Source organism: Mobula hypostoma, chromosome X1, assembly GCF_963921235.1.
Source record: "Mobula hypostoma chromosome X1, sMobHyp1.1, whole genome shotgun sequence".
Lineage (NCBI taxonomy): Eukaryota > Metazoa > Chordata > Chondrichthyes > Myliobatiformes > Myliobatidae > Mobula > Mobula hypostoma.
In genome coordinates this window covers 9682786-9710725 of record NC_086128.1, presented here as the reverse complement: position 1 = coordinate 9710725, position 27940 = coordinate 9682786, and the positions used below count along the sequence as shown (strand labels likewise).

Sequence of the window (27940 nt, the reverse complement as noted above, 5' to 3'; positions counted from 1 at the left end):
AACTGCCAGTCACATCATAGGGTTTGTCTTTCTGTATTTGGCTACAGCCAAGTTGATAGGACATAGCCAGAGGGGAAAAGTTGCATTACAGCTGTGCACCTGTTACCTATGCACAGCACATTCAGCTATTGCAGATGTATCCACAATTTCTGGGTAACTGAGCATGTCCACCTTCCAAATACACCTCTGATTTGTTGGAGAAGCAGAGAAAAAAGACTGGATCATTCTGCAAACAACTTTCACACAATGAATAGAATTCAGGTTGAATTTTAAAAAAACCAAATAGGTTTGGTGAAGTCTACAATGAGCTCCCAATAACCATTTTCAAACTACTAAAATAAACCATGCAAACACAAGTAATTCTGTAAAAATAACCAGTTATCCGTAACACCATAAAGACACAGGAGCAGAATTAGGCCATTTGGCACATAGAATCTGCTCCATCATTTCATCATGGCTGATCCAATTCCCTCTCAACCCCATTCTTCTGCCTTCACGCCCTGACTTATCAAGAATCTTATCAACCTCTCCCTTAAATACACCCAATCATCTGGCCTCCACAGCTGTCTATTGCAATGAATTTTATGTTTTCTATATTGTTTTCACTCGTTCTTTCTTGTTGTTTACACGATTTGTTTTTGCGCGTGGGGGCGCTGATATTCTTGTTGCTGTTTGCGCAATTTGTTTTTTTGCGCATGCTGGGTCGATGTTTTTGCTGCCGTTTGTGCAATTTGGTTTTTTTGCGTACGGGGGTTGATGTTCTTGCTGCCGTTTGTGCAATTTGTTTTGCGCATGGAGCGATGTTCTTGTTGCCCTTTGTGCCACTTGTTTTTTGCACACGGGGGGGCTTTGATGTTTTGGTTTGAACGACTTTCATAGTTTTCTTTGTTTTGAGGTTGTCTGGAAAAGATGAATCCCAGTTGCATACTGCATGCATGTTTTAATAAGTATGCTTTGAATTCCAGATTCACCCCCTCTGGCGAAAGAAATTCCTCATTTCAGTTCTAAATGGACATCCCTCTATTCTGAGGTGTGCCCTCTGGTCCTGGACTCCCCACTGTAGAAAACATCCTCTCCACATCCACTCTATCTAGGTCTTTCACCAGTCAGTAGGTTTGAATGAGATCCTTCCTCATTCTTCTCAATTCCAGCAAATACCGGCCCACAGCAATCAAACACTCCTCATATGATAAGCCTTTCATTCCCAGAACTATTTCGTGAAGCTCCTTTGAACTCTCTCCAATGTCAGTACATCCTTTTAGATAAGGGGCCCAAAACTGCTCACTATACGCCAAGTAAGGCCTCACCACTACCTTATAAATCTTCAGCATCACATCCTTGTTTTTATATTCTAGTCCTCTCGAAACAAATGCTAACATTGCATTTGGCTTCCTCACCTGCAAATTAATGTTAGGGAGTCCTGCATGAGGACTCCCAAGCCCTTTTACACCTCAGATTTATGAATTTTCTCCCCATTTAGAAAGTAGTCTACACCTTTATTCTTTCTATCAGAGTGCATGACCATAGTCCAACTGCAGCCTCCCTGCTTTCTCACCACAACATGTCCCGCCACCTATCTTTCGTATCATCTGCAAATTTGTCCATACAACATAAAAAGCAGTCCCCAGAACACCACCAGTCACCAATCAGAAAAGGTTCCTTTATTCCCACTCTGACTCCTGCCAATTAGCCAGTGCTGGGGGGTTGTGGGGAAGATATCTCAGAGTAAAACTGAGATGACTGCTGTAAAGTTTATCTGACCAATGATTGAATAGGAGCAGTTAAAGCAGGGGTTGCCAAACTTCTTTATGCCTTGGAACAATGCTATTAAGCAAGGTTGGGAACTCCTGAATTAGAGGGTGAGACAAAGTCAAAATCAAATTTATTGTCATGTGCACAAGTACATGTTGGAAGGTGCAAAGAAAAACTTACTTGCAGCAGTTTCACATATCATCAGATAAGCAGCGCTCATGAGTTGCAAAATGAAGAGAAAGTTTAGCCCAGCATATCAAGCATGTCCCCCAGAGAGGAAAAACAACTGAGCTAACAGATAGGTGATTGACAGGAAGCTGCAAAGTGTCTAAACAGAAAATGAGGCACTGTTCATCGAGCTACTTTTAGGACTCACTGTGATAGTAATAAGAGTCAACAGACCAATGGGCCAGAATGGGACTGGATAAGGAATTAAAATGACAGGCAACAGGAAGCTCAGGGTTTCCACCTGCTCTCACACACAGTAAAAGGATAGTTTCCACTGGTCCTCACGTTCTACCCCAACAGCCTCGACACTGATAGGATCTGTAATTTTTGCCACCTTCAAAGAAATCCCACCATCACACACATCTTCCCCTCCCCTACCCTTCGTGTAGGGACTGTTCCCTTCATGACTCCCTGATCCACACTTTTGTTTGCACCAACCATATTCCTTCCAAGGGCACTTTCCATTGCAACTGCAGATGATACAACAATTGTCCTTTCACCTATTCCATTTCCACCATCCAGGGGACCAGTCTTTCCAGTTGAAGCAGGAATGACCCCAAACTTCTTGCTGTCTGCCATTTTAATTTCCATCTCTAACTCAGGGGTTCCCAACCTGGAGTCCACAGGCCCCTTAATGGTGTTAGTCCATGGTATAAAAAAGGTTGGGAATCCTTGCTCTAACTGCTCGCATTCACTTAGCAACCGGATAACCTTACTAATCCTGTCCCAGTGCAGCCCAAACATTAACAAACACTCCTCCACACGTCTCCCCCAATCTACATGCTACTCAATCTAGACTTTCTCTAGTAAATCGTTTGTTGGACCAGATAACTTTGTTTGCAGCTTTTTCACATGTTATCCTATCAGGGAACCCCAATCCACCCTCTACAAACTTCTTGTTCTTCCAACCTGAAACATTACTTTGTTGTACATTTCCAACGTTCAGTTTTTAAAATTTCACCCATTCAGCTAATTATGACATAACATACAAGCTCAGCCTAGTATTCTGTACAATTTCTAACTGAGTTCATTGGATAGCTATTGCAGTAATACTTCTGTCTGACTTTTCACCTGCTCACCCATACCCATCAACTCACTGACACTTAGGGACTGTCCTGGTCTGTAGAATGCAGTCCTGCAGTGGTGAAACTTTCTTGCTCATCAAGGAGACCTTGTACATACTACTACACCACTTATGCATGGAGGCTTTCTTTAATGCTTACCTCCATGCCATCCATTGCCATAGTGGCCAGATAATTGGGATCTTGCTTGTTCCAGCACAGTCGAAGTAATGGATGGTGCTGGGGATCTTCGTAGATGATGGTGCTGTGTTCCAGGTGTCTAAGGTCAAACATACGCACTGAACCATCTGCACCCACGGAAGCAAACATGTCCCTACCACCTCCTGCCCTACTGAATGCAATATCGTACACCTGCAAGTCGGGGGAAAAACAAAATGCAGTTTAGTAGCCTAATCACCAGTTTCATTTGTGGAAGAGGCAATGCAGCTTTGTAAATTAAGAAAAATTGGTTTAAAACAAAGTCAAGAAAAGCCTTGCTTCAATTCTCAAGCCCAGTGATCTCACTCAGCTGCGTTAAAATGCTAGTTAACCTTAAGATAATTTAGGGTGGACGAAAGAAAGCAATGGTGCACTTATTATTCTCAAGCAAACCCCAATGGTAAGACTTGTGGGACACCACTGGACATTTGACATGACAAATTAGCCTGTCCACATTAATAGGTCAAAATGATTAGTAAAGGATGATGATACAAAAGACTGACCAAACTACAGTAACGTGTTAAACTAAATCTGCCTACACAAAAGGAATCTGGATTTTTGAATAGAACTGGGGGTTTTGGCTGGGATTATGAAACTCCAGCTTCCTTGGCTGACAGCTTCTATTGATTATTGCAAAACCATGGCAGAACATTATGAATCAATGTTTTCAAATATGCTAGCAAAGTCACACAATTAATATCCATTCAGATATTACATCGGTAAAGGAGTCTTCTACATTTGGCTGGGGTTTCCCTCTCTGAAGCATGGGAGGAAGTAAGGTGACCTTATAGAGGTATATAAAATCATGAGGGGCACTGAGTAGGGGAGTCTGAAAGTAGGTACGTGGAATGAGCTGAAGGAGGGAACTGGCAGATTCAGGCACAATTACAATGTTTAAGAAATTTGGACAGTTCACAGATATGGTAAACTCAGGTAAATGGGACTAACGTGGAAGAGTTGGGTCAAATGGCCTATAACTATGACGTGACCAAATCTCCCACTCTCTATTCCTCCCCAAATAGGAATGAAAAGTGACCTTCCTGCAGTGCAAGAATGAGCACTTGCCTATTCACCTCTAGAAATTGGGTTTAAATGCCTGTTAAACTGAAGGGCCCCAAGTGATCAAGTTTAGGCAGAGCAGAAAGAACTCCATATTAATAAGGCTATAGCTAACCGAGAAATGGTAGATGCAGGCTGGCATAAAGTGTTCTGTTGGCTTGCATCATTAGTCTTTATAGGTACAAACCACAGAAAACCAAAAGTGGGAGAAAATATAGTTGACTTGTTTGCCAGTCAATGCAGATATTACTTTCTCATTACTTATTTCAAATCTCTTTTCTCATACATGCCAACACCAAAAGCTATTTCAGAAGCATTTTAGAGGCATTGAAAAATAACTAAAATTAACTGGCTCACATTCAAGAGATAGAGCAGCCACCTCTCATGCTATACTGCAGGATTTTGCATTATTCTATACTCATCTTCCCCCGTCTACATAAATACTGGAATTTCATGCTGCAAAGAACACTAACTTATTGGTTTTAGACATTAGCCTATTTGCACTGATGAATTTTTGAACTCCAGAGGTACGGGGAAAATAAAGTATAAAAATTAAACCCAATTATTGTAGTGCTCATTTGTAATATTACTGTTAATGTTAAGCCATGTAGATTAAAATTTGTAGGATGTTTGGCGATTGTAGAACTATCACTGAAAATGGTTACTATAAGCAAACTGTAATAACCACTGTAAAATTATATAATCGGTAGAACAGTAATTGTTATGAGTGACTCAACCCCCAATATCACAGCACTCAGTATTACAGGAGCACAAAACAGTGCTACCAGCAATAATAACTTTCAGCCTACAAGTGCACCTACTTTGTTTTGTGCAAGCAGCCTCATTATTCTCAAGCCTCCCATGTGGTAAAAGAAAATCAATGTAAACATTTAATTGCTAGGTCCTCATTATGATCATCTAACTTAGCAGAAATGTGGAATTACAATAGGCCCTGTGCTCAACACTTATCTGTTGAACTAAGCATGGATGGACATTGAGACCTCATTACCTCCTTATCATGAGCAATGAGCTGTGTTTTCACATGACCAGAAACTAGATTGACTCGGCCAAGCACCTGACCAGTCTCCAGGCCCCAAATTGTACAAGTGGTGTCAATGCTGGAAGTACCTGCGGAGAAAATAAGCCATTAGTTGGAACATTATTTAGGGCAGCCACAGTAGCGTAGCAGCTAGCGCAACACTTTACAGCACCAGCAATCACCATACTGGGTTCAATTCCTGCTACTGTCTGTAAGGAGTTTGCACGTTCTCCCCATGACCACGTGGGTTTCCTCCGGGGTCCACATTCCAAAGACGTATGGCTAGGGCTAGTGAGCTGTAGGCATGCTATGTTGGCGTTGGAAGTGTGGTGACACTTGCAGGCTGCCCCCAGCACAATCTTCAGACTGGTGTTGGTTGCTGATGTAAAGATGCATTTCACTGTATGCTTTGATGTATATGTGACAAATAAAACTAATCTTTAATCTCTTAACAAGCTCTGAATATGGTTTTTGAGAGATGCTTACATTTTTGGAAAATTGTTTAATCCTTTTATCTCAAGAAACATTAAATTTTCTCAGAAAACTTACAACTTTTTGCATCAAATAATTCAACACAAAACAGTCTCTGCATTTCATTCAACAGAATTAGTTTTTTCATACTCCCCTATGATTTGATAATGAATTATTTTGCTGGATTACTTTGTCAATTCCCTTTACAATCTTAGAAACTTTAATTAGATTGCTCTAGAATCTCCAATTGGAAATGAGAAAAATCTAACTTTTAAAATATAGCTTCAAGTTTTAATCCTCAAAGATATCCCAATACTCAATTCTGAAGAACTGATGTCATAATTTTTAAACTATTTTCCCCTTCACTATAAGCAATTTGCCTCAATCAGCTTTTGCTTTTTCCTGTCTGATTTCCATATCTGTCATTTCCCTTAGTATGCAAAAACCTATCTCAATCTTGAATGTACTCAAAAAATTATCTCTGAAAGTCCACTGGGATAGAAAAAATTAATTTCGTATCCTAATTGATTCCTCCTTTGGAGGACACATGCCCAGTTACAGAGGAAACAGTTGTCAACCACTCCAATTCCTTTCTCCATTTTTGTTTTATTGAATATACCTTATTCTTCTGACCTTCAGAATATGCATGTTAATTTTTATTCACTCCCTTCTTGCAGACAAACACTGACCCCTGGACTCAATCCAGTGAATCTAAGTTGTATCATGTCCTTAAATACAGAGGCCAAAGCTACATTAAGGCACAGCAAGTGCAATCTCACCCAAGCCCTGTAAAATGATAGCAACACACTCTTGTCCTTGCTAGCAAATCCAATACTTGCTTCACATGCATATTGAATGTATTTCATTAACCAGAAAACTAAGTTCTCATGTTACATTAACATTTAAAAATCAGTTTAATTTTATTCTTCTATTCAAAATGAATTTTAATACCCATTTTGTATCTTTGTCTTATCTTTAACTTCAAAGTATCACCAAGGGTTGTCTATGGGTTTTTAATGCACATGACACAGTTACAGTAGCAAGGGTTACTGTCATTTTACAAGACTTAGAATGAGATCAGGTCAGGAAAACCAAATAATTTTGATCCCTGTACCCAAGGATAGTCCACATCCCAATCCCATTCCCATTCTGACATGTCTATCCACAGCCTCCTCTACTGTAAAGATGAAGCCACACTCAGGTTGGAGGAACAACACCTTATATTCCGTCTGGGTAGCCTCCAACCTGATGGCATGAACATCGACTTCTCTAACTTCCGCTAAGGCCCCACCTCCCCCTCGTACCCCAACTGTTACTTATTTTTATGCACACGTTCTTTCTCTCACTCTCCTTTTTCTCCCTCTGTCCCTCTGAATGTACCTCTTGCCCATCCTCTGGGTCCCCTCCCTTGTCTTTCTTCCCGGACCTCCTGTCCCATAATCCTCGCGTATCCCCTTTTGCCTATCACCTGTCCAGCTCTTGGCTCCATCCCTCCCCCTCCTGTCTTCTCCTATCATTTTGGATCTCCCCCTCCAACTTTCAAATCCCTTACTCACTCTTCCTTCAGTTAGTCCTGACGAAGGGTCTCGGCCTGAAACGTCGACTCACCTCTTCCTACAGATGCTGCCTGGCCTGCTGCGTTCACCAGCAACTTTGATGTGTGTTGCTGACATTTTTAGGCATGGTTTAATAAAAGCAGGACTGGGTACAAACATTTAAAGACATTTGTAGCTTTGCAATTCAGAGACCGGAGGTGTAGGCACAGAGAACTCTCAGTTGTACAACTGGAGGAGATTGCAAGTATTGAGGAAGAGGCAAATTACCATGGGAATATTTGTGTTCTGTTTCTATGCCTCACCACGAGCCAAAGTATTTTAAGTCAAAGCAGAAGGATGATGGTTGAACAGTACATTCCAGACCCTTAGCAGGGAGAGCAGGGAATCAGCGAAGAACTGAATTTGACAGGAGCAGAAACAATAACTTTTATTTTCTAAATATCTCATTGAGAAATTTCTACTGGTTCAATAGCCATATCCCTGGATGTCTCTGCTGAAGGTGAGCCTTAAAAGAAAAAAAAGACAAAGACAGTCGTAATAGCAACGGTAACCAATGAAATAGGAAGCCAATCTGGCTATGACGGGATAGACTGAAAAATCAAAATCAGCAAGCATCAACCGAACAACAAGCAGGGAGGAATTAGCTTTTGTAATAATTTCCAAGGATGCTTTCAAGCAAGACGTGTGTTTTGATTACTGAAGCAGACTGGGAACGCGAGAGTGAATCCAAGAGCTACAATACACGAGTTGAAAGTGATTCCATGATTTGGAAATAATATACATGGCACGATTAGCAAGTTTGCTGAAGCTAAATTAGGAAGTCTTGTTGATAGCAAGCAGATTACAATGAATTACAAAGAGTGTGATCAGTTAGGGAGATGGGCCAAGATAAGTGTGGGATAATGCATTTTGGACATTCAAAGCAGCGTAGAACTTGTACATAGAATGGTGGGGTGGAGCACTGTGGAACAAAGACCTGGGAATACAGGTAGGTGCACAGTACACTGAAAGCATCTGCATAAGTAGACAAGGTGGTGAAGACGACTTTTAGCATGCTGGCCTTCATTCAGGAGTAAGGATGTGGTAGTTGTACAAGTCATTAGTGAGGCCACACTTGACAATGCCTTTCCTATAACAGGGTGATGAAAATTGCACACAGTTCTTCAAGCTCTTGAGAGCGCACATGATATTTGGATGCTGCATGGACTGGAGGCCTGAGTTACAGGGAGACTTGGCCACACAAGATCTTTATTCCCTGGAGCACATGACATTGAGGGCGTGATCTCAGAAAATTATAAATCAAGTACATAACTGGCTACAGACACTTACAATAAATCACCCTTTTTGTTTTAAAAGGAATCTATGAGATGTGATTGGCAACCCCATCGATCTCTAACTGGATGCCCAAATGGATTTGGATCAGAGTCTACAATGGCACAAATTATTGCATCAGCAGCAAGACTAAATTTAGCTTTATATCACATCAAGATCATAGCAGAGTTTAATGGATACGGTGCTGGTCTGTTAAGAAAACTTGCAAATACTTAATCACAATATCACAAATGACTTTCTCGACCACAAAAGTACCTTGAAGTCTTATAGAAACCACAGCAACTAATTGATAAGTTTGCTTTTAGGTTACCTTGTCTGAAGAATAATTATTGACAAGGCACTGGGGTTAACCATGTTATTCTCAAACCATCTTCACAATAGGACACAGAAACTCAGTTTAATGCCTTAAACAAAGAGCAGAATCTCCAATGTACTACCTCCTCAGACATTCACAAAAAACAGCCAGTTCAGAAAGATATTATTTACTTTCTATCTTTGATTACTACTGTACTGATAGGCTACCTCGTCCACTTGAGGTCAGAAAAAAAATCAATTATATTCTGGTGGGTTTGTATTCAAATGTATGGCAGACTGCATAAACTTGATTGATTTTACTCTTAAGAATAGCAATGAAATGAGCTATGCTTTCACTCCCTTTCTGATGCAAGAATTTCTATTGAGATTATTAACTGAATTTTAAATTTGCAGATGTTACAATTGTATTTGGACTCCTACCTCTACATTATTAATTCAGACTTCCACATTACTGATGTGGTAATTTAACCATTAAATCACCACACACCTTTGAAGCATCAGTTAGGATTTTTCTACCTTTCTCTGGAATTAGACTTAAGCAGAAAACACCACAACCTTATAACTTTGAGGCAGAAGTTCTTACTCCAGTGCCTTTTGTTAACAAAAGCAGCTTTAAGAGAATTGAGGTTGAAAACTTGGAAGAATTCCACAATAAAGCAGCAAAATTTGGAGCAGCATCTTATGCCAGATTTCAACAGACCAGAGATTTGAGGGTTAAGTAATTTTCCTGTCTTTTTCCTCCTGAAGTGCTTTGGCCTTGTGACTGTTCTTCAGGCTTTAGTGTAAACACGAAAAGTGATGAATTAATTGGTGAATAAAGCAATATATAGGAAAACCAGAATGACAGCGAAAATTAAAATGGCCGTGGCCAAATATATTACAGCCACATCACCAGATCAAATTAGCTAAGGCAACCAAATTAATAATTATTTTTAGACTCGCCAAGAGGGAGTCTTACACTTTACACTGTATCTGTCCGGTGCTCTGAACAATGCAGTTCATCCAAAGACCTTCCCAAATTATCTGCACCACGATGTTGTTTCCAATTAAAGTTGTCACCCTCCACAAAGGAAGGACACAGGTTATGATGGCTCCCAGTTTTCCAACCACACAAGGACTATGCACAAATCTGGAGTCCCATTGACGCCATTCTCAATTCTGTTGCTGCAACAGTCAACATGCACCACTGTCCTGAGCCACTCAAAGTGCAATGGACAGGAATTGATTAGAGAGCCAAGTGATCACAATATGATAGAATTCACCATGAAATTTGAGGAGAAGCTAGTCAGATGTATCAGTATTACAGTGGAGTAAAGGGAATGACAGAGGCTTGAGAGAGGAGTTGGCCAAAACTGATTGGAAAAGAATGATGGCAGAACAGCAATGGCTGGAATTTCTGGAAGCAATTTGGAAGGCACTGGATACGTAAATCCCAAAGAGGAAGTAGTATTCTAAAAGCAAAATGACAACCGTGGCTAACAAGAGAAGCCAACATAAAAGCATAAAATAGAGCAAAAATTAATGGGAAGTTAGAGAATTGAGAGGCTTTTAAAAACCAACAGAAGGCAAGTAAAAATGTCATTAAAGTAAAAATTGAATATGAAAGCGAGCTAACCAATAATATTAAAGAGAATACCAAAAGTTTCTTCAGATATATAAAGTGTAAAAGAGAGGCGAGAGTGGATATTTGACCGATGGAAATATGATGCTGGAGAGGGCAGGGGTCAAGGACATGGTGGACTAACTAAATAAGTATTTTACATCAGACTGTAGAAGACACTAGCAGCATGGTAGAAGTTCCAGGTACCAGGAGTCATGAAGTGTGTGAAGTCAACATTACTAGGGAGAAGGTTCTTGGGAAACAAATGTCTGAAGGTAGATAAGTCACCTGGACCAGATGGTGTACACCCCAGAATTCTGAAAGGGGTGGCTGAAGAGATTGTGGAGAAACCTGGAAAATTACAAATGTCACTCCACTCTTCAAGAAGGGACAGAGGCAGAGGAAAGAAAATTATACGCCAGTTAGTCTGACCTCAGTGGAAGACATCGGAGTCAATTGTTAAGGATGAGGTCTCTGGGTACTTGGAGGCACATGATATAATAGGCTGTAGACAGCATGGTTTCCACAAGGGAAAATCTTGTCTGACAAATCTGTTGGAATTCTTTGAAGAAATAACAAGCAGGATAGATAAAGAGAATCAGTTGATGATGCATACTTGGATTTTCAGAAGGTCTTTGACAAGGTGCCACATATAAGGCTGCTTAACAAGCTACGAGCCCATGGTATTAAAGGAAAGATTTATAGCATGGATAAAGCAGTGGCTGATTGACAGGAAGCAAAGAGTGGGAATGAAGGGGGCCTTTTCTGGTTGGCTGCTGGAGACTAGTGGCATTCCACAGGGGTCTGTGTTGGGACCAATTCTTTTTATGTTATATGTCAATGATTTGGATGATAGGATTGACTTTTTTTTTTGCAAAGTTTGCAGATGATATGAAGATAGGCGGAGGGGCAGATAGTTTTGAGGAAGTAGAGAGGCTGCAGAAGGACTTCGATTAGGAGAATGAAATACAGTGTCGGGAAGTGTGTGGTCATGCACTTTGGCAGAAGAAATGAAAGGGTTGACTATTTTCTAAATGGATGGAAAGTACAAAATTCTGAGGCACAAAGGGACTTGGGAGTCCTTGTGCAGAATTCCCTAAAGGTTAATTTGCAGGTTGAGTCTGTGGTGAGGAAGGCAAATGTAATGTTAGCATTCATTGCAATAGTACAAGAATATAAAAGGATGTAATGTTGAGGCTTTATAAAGCATTGGTGAGGCCTCACTTGGAGTATTGTGAGCAGGTTTGGGTCCCTAATCTTAGAAAGGATGTACTGAAAAAAAGAGAGGGCTTAAAGGAGGTTCACGAAAATGATTCCAGGATTGAACAGCTTATCATATGTAGAGAGTCTGATGGCTCTGGGCCTGTATTCACTAGAATTCAGAAGAATGAGAGGTGACCTAATTGAAACCTATCAAATAGTGAAAGGCTTTGATAGAGTGGATGTGGAGAGGATATTTCCTGTGGTGAGAGAGCAAGACCAGAGGACACAGCCTCAGAATTTAGAACCGAGATGAGGAGGAATTTCTTTAGACAGAGAGTGGTGAATCTGTGGAATTTAAGGCAGAGGTTGATAGATTCTTGAATGGTCAGGGCAAGAAGGGATATGGGGGTGGGGGCGGAGGGCAGGAGATTGGGACTGAGAGGAAAATTGGATCAGGCATGATGAAATGGCAAAGCAGACTTGATGGGCCAAATAACCCAATTCTGCAACTATAACTTATGGTCTAAAAATTGATCCAGGTCCTCATTCCTACTCAACATTCACCATGATCAGATGAATGCAGATTTAATTTATATGGATAGTATAGTGGTTTACTGCTTCAAGCCGCCTCAACACTCCACAATCCATGCTTTATGGGTAAAGAGTGGACAAGTGAAGGAAGCTGCTGACAATTACAGAATAAACCCCGAGTGGTGTGAATATAAAGAGCTTACATGCCTGGACTGATGAATCAAACACATTAGGATTATCTGGATTTTAAGGGTATGCAGAGAGAATGGTGGTCTACTGGTACAGGTTAGCAGATTGTCCCTTTGCTAATTAGAATGTTGATCCCACAAGTTGTAGGCTGGGATTCTGGAGCACTGCAGTTATCATAGCACAGACTGAAGAATGAGTTCTCCAAAGAATGCTGCAACCTTTAACAGTGGACCAGTTTCAGAGGAAGTCAAAACAAAGCTAATACCTCAAGTGGCAGCAACAGAAACACTACATGCAATAACTGGATACTGCATAGCCCGGCTAGCTCAGTCAGTAGAGCATAGGACTTTTAATCCCAGAATCATAAGTCCGAGCACCGCATTGGGTGTTGCTTATGGGATGACACCATAGTGTAGCGGTCAGCATAATGCTACTACAGCGAGAGCGACCTGGGTTCAATTCCTGCTGCTGTCTGTAGGGAGTCTGTACGCTCTCTCTGTGACCACGTGGGCTTCCTCTAATGTACAGATAGTACATTAATTGGTCACATGGGGTGTAATTAGCGGGGCACAGGCTCGTTGGACCAGAAGGACCTGTTACCATGTTGTAATAAAATAAAATGGAATTGGAAAATAGATTAAGCAACATAATCAGGAGTACCAAGCATAATACAAAATCATAAAAATTAAGATATGATTGCCTTGGAAAAATAGCTTTTATCCTTAGTCTGTCATGCAGGAATTAGCTATAGAACTCACATTTTTGAGAAAGTTCCTTTGATTTCAGGAAGGTTACATATAAAAAGACAAGTTTACATGATGTCTGCAACACAACCAACTTTCATCACTGTTACATCACGATCACATAGTCAGACATACCCTCAAGTGCCTGCCAAATGAAATAATCACGTGGATACCTCATCATGTTAACCTGTCTGAATGAATATGCTTTTGAACTGTGCATCAAGTTAAGATGGAAGTAAGAAATACACAGTAATGGCCAATTGTTCTCAGCTGAATAACCCTCTCCACATGAAAAGACATTGCAAAGGGCACTGATGACTTTCTCTCAGTGGCCAAGGAAGCAGTGGACTTCATCTTTCACAGATACAGTGCAATGGATGTGGCCTTCACTGTGTAACAATTCCAAGAAAAATGTAGAGACAGCAGAGCCACTACACGTGGCCTTTTTTGACCTACCAATAGCCTTTTGAATGTCAATTGAGGTCTGTGTAGAGAATCCTCCTCAAATTGGGCTCCGTTCTAATTCTGATTCATCTCCATTCCAAGTCTGATACTTGTGGACATGCAAACCATGATTTTTAACTAATAGGTCGCCTTTAACCTAATCCCAGTGCAGATGGAGCAATTCCCTGCCTCCTCCATTCAAACCATCGTTACAATTCTTCTCAATGTAATGTTGCACCTCACACCAACAAACTTCCTACAGGGTGAACTAATAACGTACATTTTCACCTCCATCGTAGAATCAAGGTCACTCCAACCTCAGGAGAGAGACAATGTTTACATACACTCAATTTCAGAAGCTGAACTCCAGATCATTCACTGAAGCATGCAAGAAAGGGCCCTCCACAAAACAAACGCCACTTACCAATCTGCCCTTACTGCACAATGCTGCCTCCTTAAAAATAAGTGCTCACTAGGAGACTGGGAAAACAAGGGTCACTTTCCACACCATAAAGTCCAATTTATACTTCTGCGTCAAATGTACGCCGGGTGACGTGCAGCTCCCCAAAAATGCATCGCGGCGACGCAGACGGCAACAACTGTGATTGGTCCGCTTGGTAGCATCACATTTCCTCCTACGCATTTCCGGTTGCTTTTCTCCACCACGTCCATACACTGATGCGAAATAAATGGTTGGAGACAATGAACCAAACTGTCAAATCTACCTGCCGACATCCGAAAATATTTGAAATGCATTTCCTCATCCATGTGTCTCACAAAGAAACTCACAGTGGCATAGAAACCCCATCGCCAACTAGCGTTTTGGCGGTGAATTGCAGAGCGACGCAGACACAACAACACATGCTCGCTACGGCGTAGCCCGTACGCACAAGTATAAATCAGGCTTAAATACCACCTCTTAGCAAAGGCAGACATTGATTATGTAACTTTCTATTCTTCCAGCATGCCAGGCAAACATTAGTCAACTAAGGGATACAGCATTCAAAGATCAAATAGCCCAGCTTCTTTGACACTTTGAAAACACTGACCACTCACAGCAAGCACCTCAGTGTACAAGATATGTGCCAGCAGCGGCATCTGAAAAATTTTTCAAATCCTTTGCCTAAATCAGCATCCTTTCATAGGCCAACTCTCCGAACAAAGGTTCTAATCAAACTAAGCCCACTTCAATACATGTGCCTTTTACTTGCGGGAGACCTAACATTGCCCACACCCAGATTCCTGAAGCAAGCATTCTACTCTGAGCTCTATCACAGCATGAGACATGGAAATAGGCAACAATTCAAACATGTTCCCAAAAAAACATGCAACATTTTCACCAACTTGAGAATTCTAGTCTACGAATGAGTAGCATCCAGAACACAGCAAAATTGGGCCCAGACTGTTTCTAAGCCACCCAATATGGCCCCAGCAAGGATATTCTCCAACTTCCTGAAAAAGCATTTCAGGATGTATATTGTATACATTTCTCTGATATTAAATGTACCTTTGAAACCTCTATGTGCAGGGTTCTGCTGGCACTCTCTCTCTCTCTCTCTCATATACCTCTAGGCCTATCACTTCATGACCTTCCACGGACCTCGACAACACTTCAAACTCTGTCAAATCAACACCTTCGCCTCTGTCCTTGTCCAGGAAGGATCAGGAGCTCAGCCATCTCCAGGCCAAGACCTCTCAGACTGGAACTGGGTAATACTGTTCCTCTTCCACCACTACTCTGCACCCACCCCAGATCTCTCATGCCTCCCTCTACTCATCTTCATATCCTCTTTTCACACCTGAGCTCTCTTTATAATCCACTTTCCCCAACCTCTCCAATCCCCCACCTTCCTCTGACCCCAGCTCTGCTGTGTCTACACTATCTCCACCAACCATCCGAAGCAGAACGCCCTGTCCTCAGCAGGGGCCTTACCTTCATCCCTCTACGCTCACTCACTTTAATAAGTTCCACACCTGCCACAACACCATTCTTTTTCCATAAGCTCTATGCCTATTTCTTTGGCAAGGATTTCCCCCCCCCCCCACCATCCTCTTGGACAACCTGCTCTGGATATTTTCATCTAGCTGCCAATAGGACATCAACTGCCACTTGCACACCCACTCCAACCTCATCCCTTACCATCAAACCTACAAATAAGGGCAATGCTGTTGCAGGCTGGCAGACTGAACTCTATCCTGCAGAGGCCAGACAGCAGTTCTCAAGACACCTCTTCGTACTTCCGCCTGAATCAGGATTGCACAGAGAAGCAACGGGCCACAGTTTCCCGCCCCATGACTGACCTCATCACTTCTGGAGATCTCCCTACTATCGCCTTCAATCTCATTGTTCCCAGTAAATCCAAGAAACATAATATAATGAAGTACAGCACCAAAAGGGGTGGACAAAGAACCAGTGTGAAAGACAACAAAGTATGCAAATACAAAAGAGGAAAATAATAATAAACACAAAGCAACCCACACAAAATGCTGGAGGAACTCAGCAGGCCAGGCAGCATCTATGGAAAAAAGTAAACAGTCTTGTGTTTCTAATAAATGTAGCACTGTGCAAAAGTCTTAAGCATTCTAGATTTTATGTAAATTTTGTTTTAGAAGTTTATTTTTTTGTCTTCTGCATTATGCCAGTAGAAAACAGCAAACTTCCAAACATTCTTTTTCCAAAAATAATGTTAGAGGAGTTTTTGTATTTCATTAAAGTAACATTATGTTTTAGACCACTTTTCAAATAAAAACTTTATTACTTCGTAGGTATTGAGCCAAGTGCAATATTAAACAAAGATAACAAACAGGATGCTAATGATCAATGACATAATGAGTTGAATGAACTAAACTGATTAACTGAAACAGAGGTAGAAGGAATCAAACTGAGCGAAGGACAACCTAACTAAAAGTTGAGGGTGTGGCAGATGAAACAGTTTAACCTTCAAATCATCAATTCTTACACCACAGCAAGAGTGAACATAGCTACAAGACACGAGGGAGTCATCCAGCAACAGCAAGGTCTCTCCCAAGCAGAAATTTTGCAGCAGACAGGAGTTTCTGTGAAAAGAACAAGGAGTTTACCAACAGATGGTATGGGCTCCATACAGCCCCAATCTCAACATTGAGGCTGTCTGGAATTACCTGCAGAGAACATAAGACATAGAAGCAGAACTAGGCCATTTGGCCCATCGATTCTGCTCCACCATTCCATCATGACTGATCCCAGATCCCATTCAACCCCATCCACCTCCCATCTCGCCATATCCTTAGTTTCCTGATCAGTCAGGGCATCAATCAAATTCCGTCTTAATATTACATATGGACTTGGCCTCCACCGCATGGAGACAGAAGCAAGCAATACAGCCAAAGTCTGAAGAACTGTGCAAGTCCTCCGAGATGTCGGGAACAACCTACCAGCCGATTTTCTTAAAGAACTGCATGACAGTGTACGAAGAGAATTGACGCAGTTTTAAAGGCAAAGGGTGGTCACACCAAATATTGATTTACGTTTTTTTGCTGTTTACTGCTCTTTATAGTAAACTTTGATATTTAGAAACTATTATTTTTGAAAGCATCTTCACTTTACAGAATTTTTTTTTACATGTGCCCAAGACTTTTGCATAGTACTTTAAATAAGCAATAAATATCAAGAACATGGGATCTAGAGTTTTTGAAAGTGGGTCCATAGGTTGTGGAAACAGTTCAATGATCAGGCGAGTGAAGTTACCTCCACTAGTTCAAGAGCCTGATGGATGAGGAGGTAATAACTGTTCCTGAACCTGATGGTGCAAGTCCTGAGGCTCCCTTTATCCTGATGGCAGCAGCAAGAAAAGCCCATGTCCTGGATGGTGGGCGACCCGGATGATGGATGCTGATTTCCAGCGACAACACTCCATGCACAATAGATGTGCTCAGTGGAGGGGAGGACTTTCTTGATCCGTTTCCATCTCAACAGATTATCTACCACCATCTTCTACAAATGCACTGATTCCCAGTTACCTCCACTGTATCTCTTCCCACACTGTCACTTACAAGGAATCAGTTTCCTTTTCTCAGTACCTCCATCTCTCCCGCATATTTTCATGATGAGGTATTCCATTTCAGGACATAAAATCAACAAAACAGATACACCGTCAGAAATCCAATTCCTGGCAGATTTTTCCACTAATAGTAATAGATGAAAACATCAAAGTTCACTTCTGCCTAGTGCACACGGATAACTGATAATGCCAGATACTGGGTCACACACACATCTATCAAAAGAGTGCTTTCAAACATTGAAATTTGAAAATAATTCTAAATGAAATGAATATTTAGCTGTTGCTGCAACCCCTCTAATCATTACAAGGCCTCTCTCACTGCAGCTTACATCCATGGCAGCGCGCAATTACGTAAATGAATCTGAGCAACTCCTTCCCATTCAGCAAATAACAGGACAACTATCAATCAATCTACAAATGGAAAAGTGGCAATTACCATCCTACAGTTGGGAAGCACAGCCTCTTCACACAAATATCATCAGAGTGAGTAAAACTTTTGTAGTGTCCAACTACAGACCCAAATAATTTGGCAAATTAGTTTTGTCTAATGTACTATCTTTTGAAAGTTTTAATTCTTGAAACAACTTTAATTCAATTTTTCATTAGCCTTTGGATTTAAAAAAAAACCATTAAATAAATACTTGCTAACTTAACCAAAACAAAGAGAAAAATGGACCTTCAGTTCAATCTGAGAAACATCAGATTGAAAAATACAGGAAATAAATTGTTCCCAATCATAGTTTCTTAGCACACCCTCCTCCCCTTATCTCTTTCCTGTTTGCAATATTTGAACTTGGCCAGGGTTTAACTCCTCTCACACTGATGAGCATAAAGTTCACTATTTAAAAACAGGAAGAGATGCAATAAACCCAAATCCTTTCCAGTTGTATGCTGTCTCAAATACAGCTCCTAGCATCTGTTTAATATTGCAATGGAGTAATGCAATAAACCAGCAAACACATCAAGGGGGTTCTGTTCACTCAGAGCCACAGACTTCCCCTGGGTAATCAATCTGTCTGCTCTGTAACTGCCTGGCATCATTACAAAGGTTTTACCCAAAATCTATGGAGGGAGAGTAACATTTATGGTTCTAATTGCACAGAATTATTAGCCACCCATCGCCAGAGTTTCCAGAAGGTATGCAATTAGCCGAGAGGCAGCGCACAGCCTTACCCAAGAGATTTGGATCCACTTCATTCCAGTCAAATGAAGTCAGAGGAGCACAGAAGTCAGAGTTCTTGTTATTGTTTAGTAAACATTCCAGCCTGGTTTCAGTATCGCTCACCTGGAATATTAAGAAAATATGTGCACATTTCATCACTTGCACTCTTCTTCCCAATCTCGAAAAGCCCTAAAGCCCCTGCTCAGTATAGCCCCTAAATCACCCAAAACCCTAAGGTTCCTTCTGAATCCAAAACAGAATGACCAGACTTCAAGGGATGTTGGACATCAGCGGGCAATTCATTCTTTGGGGAAATCACCATACCTCAACATTGATATACCCTCAGGTATATGTAAATATTGATACAAAAAAACAAGAATCAAGGCCATTTATACATTTCTATTTATACATTTATAAAACGAAATCACAATAATGCTACTATATTGAAGACCAATTGGCCCATTAAATCTATGTCAAAAAAAAGGGCCAGTCAGCCTCACCCAGCTTTCTAGCTCTGCAGGTCATGACTCCTGTAACACACATCCAAGTGTTGTCTGAACGTGATGACAATTCTGCCTCCCCACCCTTTCAGGAAGTGATCTCCAAACTCCATCCTGGAAAAGAAAATTCCTCACATGCTGTCTAATCTAACAATAGATTTAAAATCTCTGCCCCATGGTTTGAGTATTTCTTGGGAATTAGGTCCTTCCTATTTTATACTCCTCAGGTCCATTCTCTGTACTAATGAAAACCCTGGATTATTCATAAGAACTACAACTTCCATTTCTGGCCATCTTCAGAGATCTCTGCGTCAAAAGAAATCACATTTTTTCTAGGAAACAGTCCCAGGTCCCTTTGCTCCTACACACTATCCACCCCCTTTGGATTAAATACCATTTACCATTCTTCGACCCAATCCACAATGCCACCTATATTCTTTCTGTAGTTGAAAGCTCTTTACCTCAATTGTGTATCATCTGCAATTTTCCCCATCCCAAATTTGGATTTAAACCACAAATATATATTACAAATAACAAGGCACCAAGTACTGAGCCCCATGGATCCCCATAATGAAAAGCCTCTGATCATAAAACCACCCGTCAGGCATTACTTTTCCTTCCTGCTACTAACTCAATTCAGGACCCAATTTACCGATCTCAAGCAGCTTGCCATGCAGGACCCTAAAAGCCTAGCTAAGGCTCAAACAGATTGCAACATAGCATATAGATTGCCTCCATCCCCTCTGACATTTTTATCCCCACAAATTCAATTAAGTTAGTCACTTACAAACATCTCTCAACAAATCCTTGCTGACCACCATCATTTTTCAACGAAGGGTTATAGTGCTCTTTAAAATGGATTTCAACAATTTACCCGCAATAAAAGTAAACTTAATGGTTTGTAATTACTTGGTTTCCCCCTTCCTCCTTAAACAACAATAGGAAATGCTTTTTATTATGTTTCTTCCATTCAGAATTTCACATACTTCCCCGTACAATGACTCAATGGCCACTTTATTAGATACAGGAGTGGAACCCAGCATGGTCGTCTGCTGCTGTAGCCCATCTACTACAAGATTTGATGCGCTGTGCATTCAGAGATGCTCTTCTGCACACCACTGCTGTAACATGTGGTTACTTGAGTTCCTGTCAGTTTGAACCAGTCTGGCCATTTTCCACTGACCTCTCTTATTAACAAGGCATTTCCACTCACTGGACACATTTTGCTTCTTGCACCATTCTCTGTAAACTCAAGACTGCTATTCATTAAAAGCGTAACACATCTTGTGCCTCCACATTCTGGTTGCTTTTTGGCATCTAATAAGTTTTTCTTTGTGTAATTATAAAGCATCTTTGAATTTTCTTTGATTTTACTTGTTAATACATTTTAAAGCCTCTTCACTTTCCTGTTTTGCCTTTGTTTGATTCCTGCACTTTGTATACATTTTTACAGACTTTGCTGCATTAAGTGTTTGTCATTAGCTTTCCTTTTTACAGTATTTCATTTTGCCCTCTGCGCACTTTGGCATTTTGTATGGAAATATGCTTACCCACCTTTTCCCTTTCTGGAAATATCTGCCTTTGCTTCAAGACAGGATCCCATTTCCATGCTTCATTTAAACTTACTGCAATCCTGTTTCCTGCACTACTTTTAAACCCTATTGGGCTATTTACCGCACTTGCTTTAAACATGTTAGGTTTGCTGGAAAACGTTACTATGTAACTAACATTAAAATAATGTGAAATTAAAGATTGTTGAGATATCAACAAGAGTAACATCCAGTCCTCTGGAAAATCTGCCACAAAGTCCCCCAAGGATGCTTTTCTCATCCTAACAGTGCTTCCCACCTCAAGCAATATAGTTTACACACTTCCCAGCAGCAGTAAACCTGCCCGCAATGACATTAGCCCCAGCTCAGTTGTGGTGCTACAACCCCCACGCCCAGGACTGTACTTCTCCCAATTTCCCCGGAGCCACTCTGAATGGCCCAGGAATCTAAAGCTCTATCATCATTAATCCAGCCACACAACATCCTGCACTCATTGACACGTGGCACCAGGGTAATCCGGAGATCACTACCTTCCAGGTGCTGCTGCTTAATCTCTTTAACTCTGCATGCAGGGTATCATCCCTTTTAGTGGTGTTGCTGTGAACAATGACCTCCAGCGTGTCCTGCAGTAACTCAGCACTATCCATCACCCCGCCATGAGTCAACAAACCATCCCAGAATCATGCTTGCACCCCCCTCCTTTAGAATGCCTCCTGCTTTCTCCTTCCTGTGCAGCTGAACCACCCACGGGGTCATGACTCTGACTAAGCCCCATCAAGATTCAGAATTGAGGACTGATTAGAGAGCCCCCGGTAGTTCCCTAAATAACTTGTTGGGCAAACTCCTGGTTTCTTTACCTGCACACTCGATCTCTGGGGAACTGCTGTATGAAATATGGTATAGAAACACTCAGCCTCACATATAGACTAAACTAACATCAGCTCTTCCTCAGGCTTCTCCAGCTGCAGACACTCTGCAATTGTGGTTGTTCAGGACTCAGGAGTAATCTGCAGGTCCTTCATGTCATAAAGTGTGCTGGTCTGGGAGGTTACTGAACAGACACAAAAGCAACATCTGCGCGCCCTCCCCCCCACCACCAAAAATCCTGGATTCAAACTATTATACAGTGTGAATTTGATTACCCAATATTGTTTCTTTTAAAGCCCCATTCGTTATTGCTACTCCATTCATTACACCTACAAACATTTCATTAACTGTAACACTGTAATTCATTCATAAACCACAGCCTCCAAGCTCCAGTGATTCAAACTATGTATATATTATACAACCTTGAGATTTGTTTCCTCACAGGCAATTACAAAGAAATCCCAATAGAACCCATAAAAAAGACCAAACACAATGTGCAGAAAAACCAAATCATGCAAACAATAAAAGTAAGCAAATAACATTCAGAATTGAAGTTCACGAAAGTGAGTCCACAGACACAGAGTCAGTCATCACAGCATCCGATTCAAGAGCCCGTTAGCTGCAGAGACAAGTAAACCTTGCAGAGCAGTGAGCCAAATACTGGTCCAAACACCCTGACCAGCTTCTCCAGTTTACCCTTGCCACTGATATTGACAAAACCAACTTTGCAAATCTTCTCCTCACCCCTTCCATAACCCTAACATTACAAAAAAAGGTAAATGAGGCACCAGGATGTGCTGTAAGGAGCAGGATTGGACACAGGACCCCAGAAGAACTCTGGCTATCTCACTAAAATCCCCCTACTCATGCACTCTATCCCCACTTGTGAAGCTCTAGACCCCCTTATTTTACTGAATTCTCTCTCACATTCATCTACCTGCAAGTCCTTTTTCCTTAATACACATCATTACTCGGCTTATTACGCCACCTTTTCTTTCACTTCATCTCTCCAGTAAACTTGACTGCTAAATGACAATCTACTAGTATTATTTTTTACCAATATACGACTTCGAGTACTTGTACCTCCCCAGTTCATATTTTTCTGAAAATTTAGAAATTTTATTTAATTACACTGTATACAATTCCCATCATTATTTTTCCCATGTTGCCTGTTTCACTAATCAGCACCTTGAGTGTTGGACGAGTTTTGAAAACCCACATACAAATTTCAAATCAGGTGAGCAAGATTTTATTGGTCTTCAACAAATCCCTGTAGGTCTGACTCGAGCTTCTCAAAGCACCTATTAAACTTGTTTTTCCACAGTTAAGTTTCCAATATCTCTCACACACCACTAATGTTAAATTGGCCAATCTGTAGTTGCCTGACACGTCCTTACACACCATTACCAAAAAAAAGCTCCACCCTTCTGTAACCTAGGATGCATCTCTCTTGATTTACTTTAAGCACAGTCAGCTTCCTATCCATCCATTTGGACATCAACCATCACCCCAATTACTTCTAGTTCTAATGAGATTTGGCCATTTTTCCTTGGTAAGAATATTTCTTGCATTATCTTTTGCTTTTATTCTTCACCTTATTGGGCTAATTTTTCCTTTCACTTTCAGATTTCTCTTTATGTGCATGCTAAGATATTCTTTCAAATGAAAGACCTTTCGTCTCATACTCTCTCCAAGTTATTGTCGCTCTGCCTGGCCCACGTGTGAATTATTCACCCAACATTAGTCAAATGCCCACCTTTGCTTCATGATATTGTTTCTTTCTTGTACTCATTTTCCTATGATACTTCTTGGCAGGAATTTACCAAACTTGCACAAGCAATTCTTTAAAGGTCAACTATTATTCAGAGAGCTTCATATTGGGCTTCCTTTAACCCAGATGGGGCCACATGAGCTTGTCCGCCTCCAGTTAAGTTCTTCATTTACATCACTCCCTTCAGTTTACCATGATATCTTACTATCACCCCCCACCAGTTCCAACAGTCACAAACCTTTTCCTCCCTCTTTTCAGCATCATTCTCCTACCTAACTGATTACACTCCCAGGGATCTTGCCCCTCCCCAAGGTACCCTCTAATGCTACCAATCACTCCTTCATTGGTGGATGGAGGAGGGTGTGAGAAGACCCCCCCCCCAATATCGATCCTTCCCCATCCACCAATCACTAGATGATCTGAATATAGAAGAGTTTAGTATGCAGTTCTGGTCTGCTGATTTAAAGAAGAATGTTTGGACAGTGTACTCTCATTCACGAGCAGTATGAGGAATTGTGTTGGTTAGGCCTATATTTATTGGGAGAATGAGAATGGATCTCATAGATACCTATAAAATAGGTATAAACAGATTAGATATAATGACAACTCGAGTCACAGCCTCAGAACATGAAGCATGCTGTTGAAAACAGATCAGAAGTTTCAGTGCCTACACCCTAGAGGATGGCGAAGTTGACTACAGAAGACAGAGACCAAATCATTAAATCTGTCAAAGGAGGTAGAAAAAGATCGAGTGATCTAGAGAACAGGGTACTGAAGTAGATGGTCAGCTGTAATGGCACTTAGTAAAGCTCCAGTAACCCAGGTTCAATCCTGACCTTGGACACTATATGGATCAGGCGGGCATCCCCCCACAACCCAAAGCCATTAGGGTAGGTAGTTTAATTACTCGTCTGTAGATTAAGGCTATAATCTGAGCATTCATTGAAAAGTGGGGAAATGTAGGAACCAGCAGAAGCTTTCTCTTCTACAGATCCTTCACCCCCTCACACCGGCTCTCCCACTTCTTCATAAATCTACCCCCCTCCCACTCCGGCTCTCCTTATTTCTCCCTCCCACTTAAACCCACCCCTCAGAGGGACATCTCCCTTTTTCCCCATACCTCCCTCCCCCCCCCCACCGACTCTCCTCTCCAGCCCCACAACCTCTCCGCTTCCCACTAACAGGGGGCCTTCGGCCTTTCTCCCGCTGTCTATCCCCCCCCCCCTCACTCACAGCCAGGCCTCAGGCTGGCCTTACCCTCCAGACGCGCAGATAGTCCCCGGAGGTGGCGAGCAGGTCGGGGTAGACGCCTTTGGTGTCCGGGATCCACATGATCTTGGTAGTGGGGTAGGGGTGGTCGAAGGTGTTGCGGGAGATGAACTCTGAGCTCTCCTCATCCAACCCCACGATCTGCACCTTGTTGTTGTACTCCTCCACGAAGGAGCCGAGTGCCAGACGGAAGCGCTTGTCGGGCCGCACGCTCCAGTTCATGGCGTAGACGGTCCATGGTGCCTCGTACTTGTAAATCTCCTTCCTCTTGCCGTGCATGCTCATCTTGGGAGGAGAGGCCTACTCTGCGCCTCTGCTCCTCAACCCACCTCCAACGGGCTGTTCGTCACGGTACACCCGCCACCGCCGCTCACAATAAACCGCTCAAACTCACAAAGGAAGCCCTATGTTAACTGACAATCGTAATACCCAATCACCGCAACACATTGGTGGGCGGACCAATTTTTTTTTTCCCTAGACTGACAACAGAGAGGACCAATGGCATGTAGGAATTTGGTGGCCGGGATTTACCGTTGGCACGTTTCGCGAGATTAATATTTGTCTCGAAAATAGCTGTGACTAACAGTCGTGGCAGCCAATCGCTGCCACAGATGGGTGGGCGGAGCTAGATTTCCCAAGACAGACAGTGGAACAAACCAGTGGGATGCAGGAATGACCGTTGGCACGTGGTATGTTATTAAAAACGTCTGGTTCGAGGATCGCGCTGACTGACAGGTAAACTCGCCATTCAGATTCGAAATAAAACTTTTGGGAGGGCGAGGAGGAGCGGGGTGGGGTAGGGGTGGGGTTCCTCGTTGAGTGATTGATATCCATTTAGACCAATGAAATGCAACGAAATGGAGTCATGCAGAAGGGTCTCGGCCCGAAAGTTGACTGTTCATTTCTCTCCATAGGTGCTGTCTGACTTGCTGAGTTCCTCCAGCATCTTGTGTGTGTTGCCTTGAATTTCCAGCATCTGCAGATGCTCCTGTTTTAATGAAAGGCAAGTATCCTGTCAAAATCTCACGTTTGATTCATCAATCAGGAGAACACGTTGACTGACAATGAGCTGTCAAGAGTGTGGAGGCGATCTTAGTCTGAATGCATACTTTCTGCTGTCGGAGGGGCGAGACTCCGGTTAGTGCTACAGTGCTGATTGGTGGTGATTGTCTTATTAACGGGTGAGAGTTCACCAATCATTTGTAATAACCTGACAGATTAATCCTTGTTATTTGGCAAGGATTAGAACCACTCACATCACGCTGGAGGAACTCAGCAGGTCGGGCAGCATCCGTGGAAACGATCAGTCAACATTTCAGGCCGAAACCCTTCGTCAGGACTGAAGAGGGAAGGGGCAGAGGCCCTATAAAGAAGGTGGGGGGAGGGTGGGAAGGAGAAGGCTGGTAGGTTCGTCTGGTCAGGGAGAGTGAGGAGTTGATAGAGAGGAGTCACAGGCAGGTGGTCACACCGGGGCCACGGGAGGCAGACAAGTGGGTCACGGTTAGGAGGGAAGAGTCAGGTAATAGAGAGTACCACGGTGGCTGTGCCCCTTACCAATAGGTACTCCTGTTTGAGTACTGTTGGGGGGACAGCTTACCCGGGGGAAGCGACAGTGGCCGTGCCTCCGGCACAGAGTCCCGCCCTGTAGCTCAGAAGGGTAGGGAAAGGAAGAGGAGGGCAGTTGTGATAGGGGACTCGATAGTAAGGGGGTCAGATAGGCGATTCTGTGGACGCAGTCCTGAAACCCGGATGGTAGTTTGCCTCCCTGGTGCCAGGGTCCGGGATATTTCTGATCGTGTCCAAGATATACTGAAGTGGGAGGGTGAGGAGCCAGAGGTCGTGGTACATATAGGTACCAATGACATAGGTAGGAAAAGGGAAGAGGTCTTGAAAGGAGAATATAGGGAGTTAGGAAGGGAGTTGAGAAAAAGGACCGCAAAGGTAGTAATCTCAGGATGACTGCCTGTGCCACGCGACAGTGAAAGTAGGAATGCGATGAGGTGGAGGATAAATGCGTGGCGGAGGGATTGGAGCAGGAGGCAGGGATTCAAGTTTTTGGATCATTGGGACCTCTTTTGGCGCAGGCATGACCTGTACAAAAAGGACGGGTTACACTTGAATCCTAGGGGGACCAATATCCTGGCAGGGAGATTAGCGAGGGCTACTGAGGTGACTTTAAATTAGAATGGTTGGGGGGTGGGAATCAAATTAAAGAGACTAGGCAAGAGGAGGTTAGTTCACAACAGGGGGATGGGAACCAGTGCAGAGAGACAGAGGGGTGTAAAGTGAGGGTAGAAGCAAAAAGTAGTAAGGTGAAAAGTAAAAGTGGCAGGCCGACAAATCCAGGGCAAGCATCAAAAAGGGCCACTTTTCAACATAATTGTATAAGGGCTAGGAGTGTTGTAAAAGCAAGCCTGAAGGCTTTGTGTGTCAATGCAAGGAGCATTCATAACAAGGTGGATGAATTAAAAGTGCAGATTGTTATTAATGAATATGATATAGTTGGGATCACAGAGACATGGCTCCAGGGTGACCAGGGATGGGAGCTCAACATTCAGGGATATTCAATATTCAGGAGGGATAGACATTAAAGAAAAGGAGGTGGGGTAGCATTGCTGGTTAGAGAGGAGATTAACGCAATAGAAAGGAACGACATTAGCCGGGAGGATGTGGAATCGATATGGGTAGAGCTGCATAACACTAAGGGGCAGAAAACGCTGGTGGGATTGTGTACAGGCCACCTAACAGTAGTAGTGAGGTTGAGGATGGCATTAAACAGGAAATTAGAAATGTGTGCAATAAAGGAACAGCAGTTATAATGGGTGACTTCAATCTACATGTAGATTGGGTGAACCAAATTGGTAAAGATGCTGAGGAAGAGGATTTCTTGGAATGTATGCGGGATGGTTTTTTGAACCAACATGTCGAGGAACCAACTAGAGAGCAGGCTATTCTAGACTGGGTATTGAGCAATGAGGAAGGGTTAATCAGCAATCTTGTCGTGAGAGGCCCCTTGGGTAAGAGTGACCATAATATGGT

The 27940-nt window shown here is 42.3% G+C and overlaps 1 protein-coding gene across 1 annotated transcript in view; it reads right to left on the bottom strand.

Moving 5' to 3' along the window:
• Positions 1 to 25329, bottom strand: part of dcaf7 (ddb1 and cul4 associated factor 7) — a 33885-nt gene extending 8556 nt beyond the window's left edge. Inside the window, exons 1-4 of the mRNA XM_063038023.1 lie at positions 24890 to 25329; positions 18956 to 19067; positions 5329 to 5447; positions 3204 to 3413 (exon numbers count right to left, since the gene is read on the bottom strand). Coding sequence (XP_062894093.1) covers positions 3204 to 3413; positions 5329 to 5447; positions 18956 to 19067; positions 24890 to 25186 — 738 coding nt within the window. The 5' untranslated portion in view covers positions 25187 to 25329. The remainder of the gene's footprint in view (positions 1 to 3203; positions 3414 to 5328; positions 5448 to 18955; positions 19068 to 24889) is intronic.
• Between the last annotated feature and the right edge of the window lie 2611 nt (positions 25330 to 27940).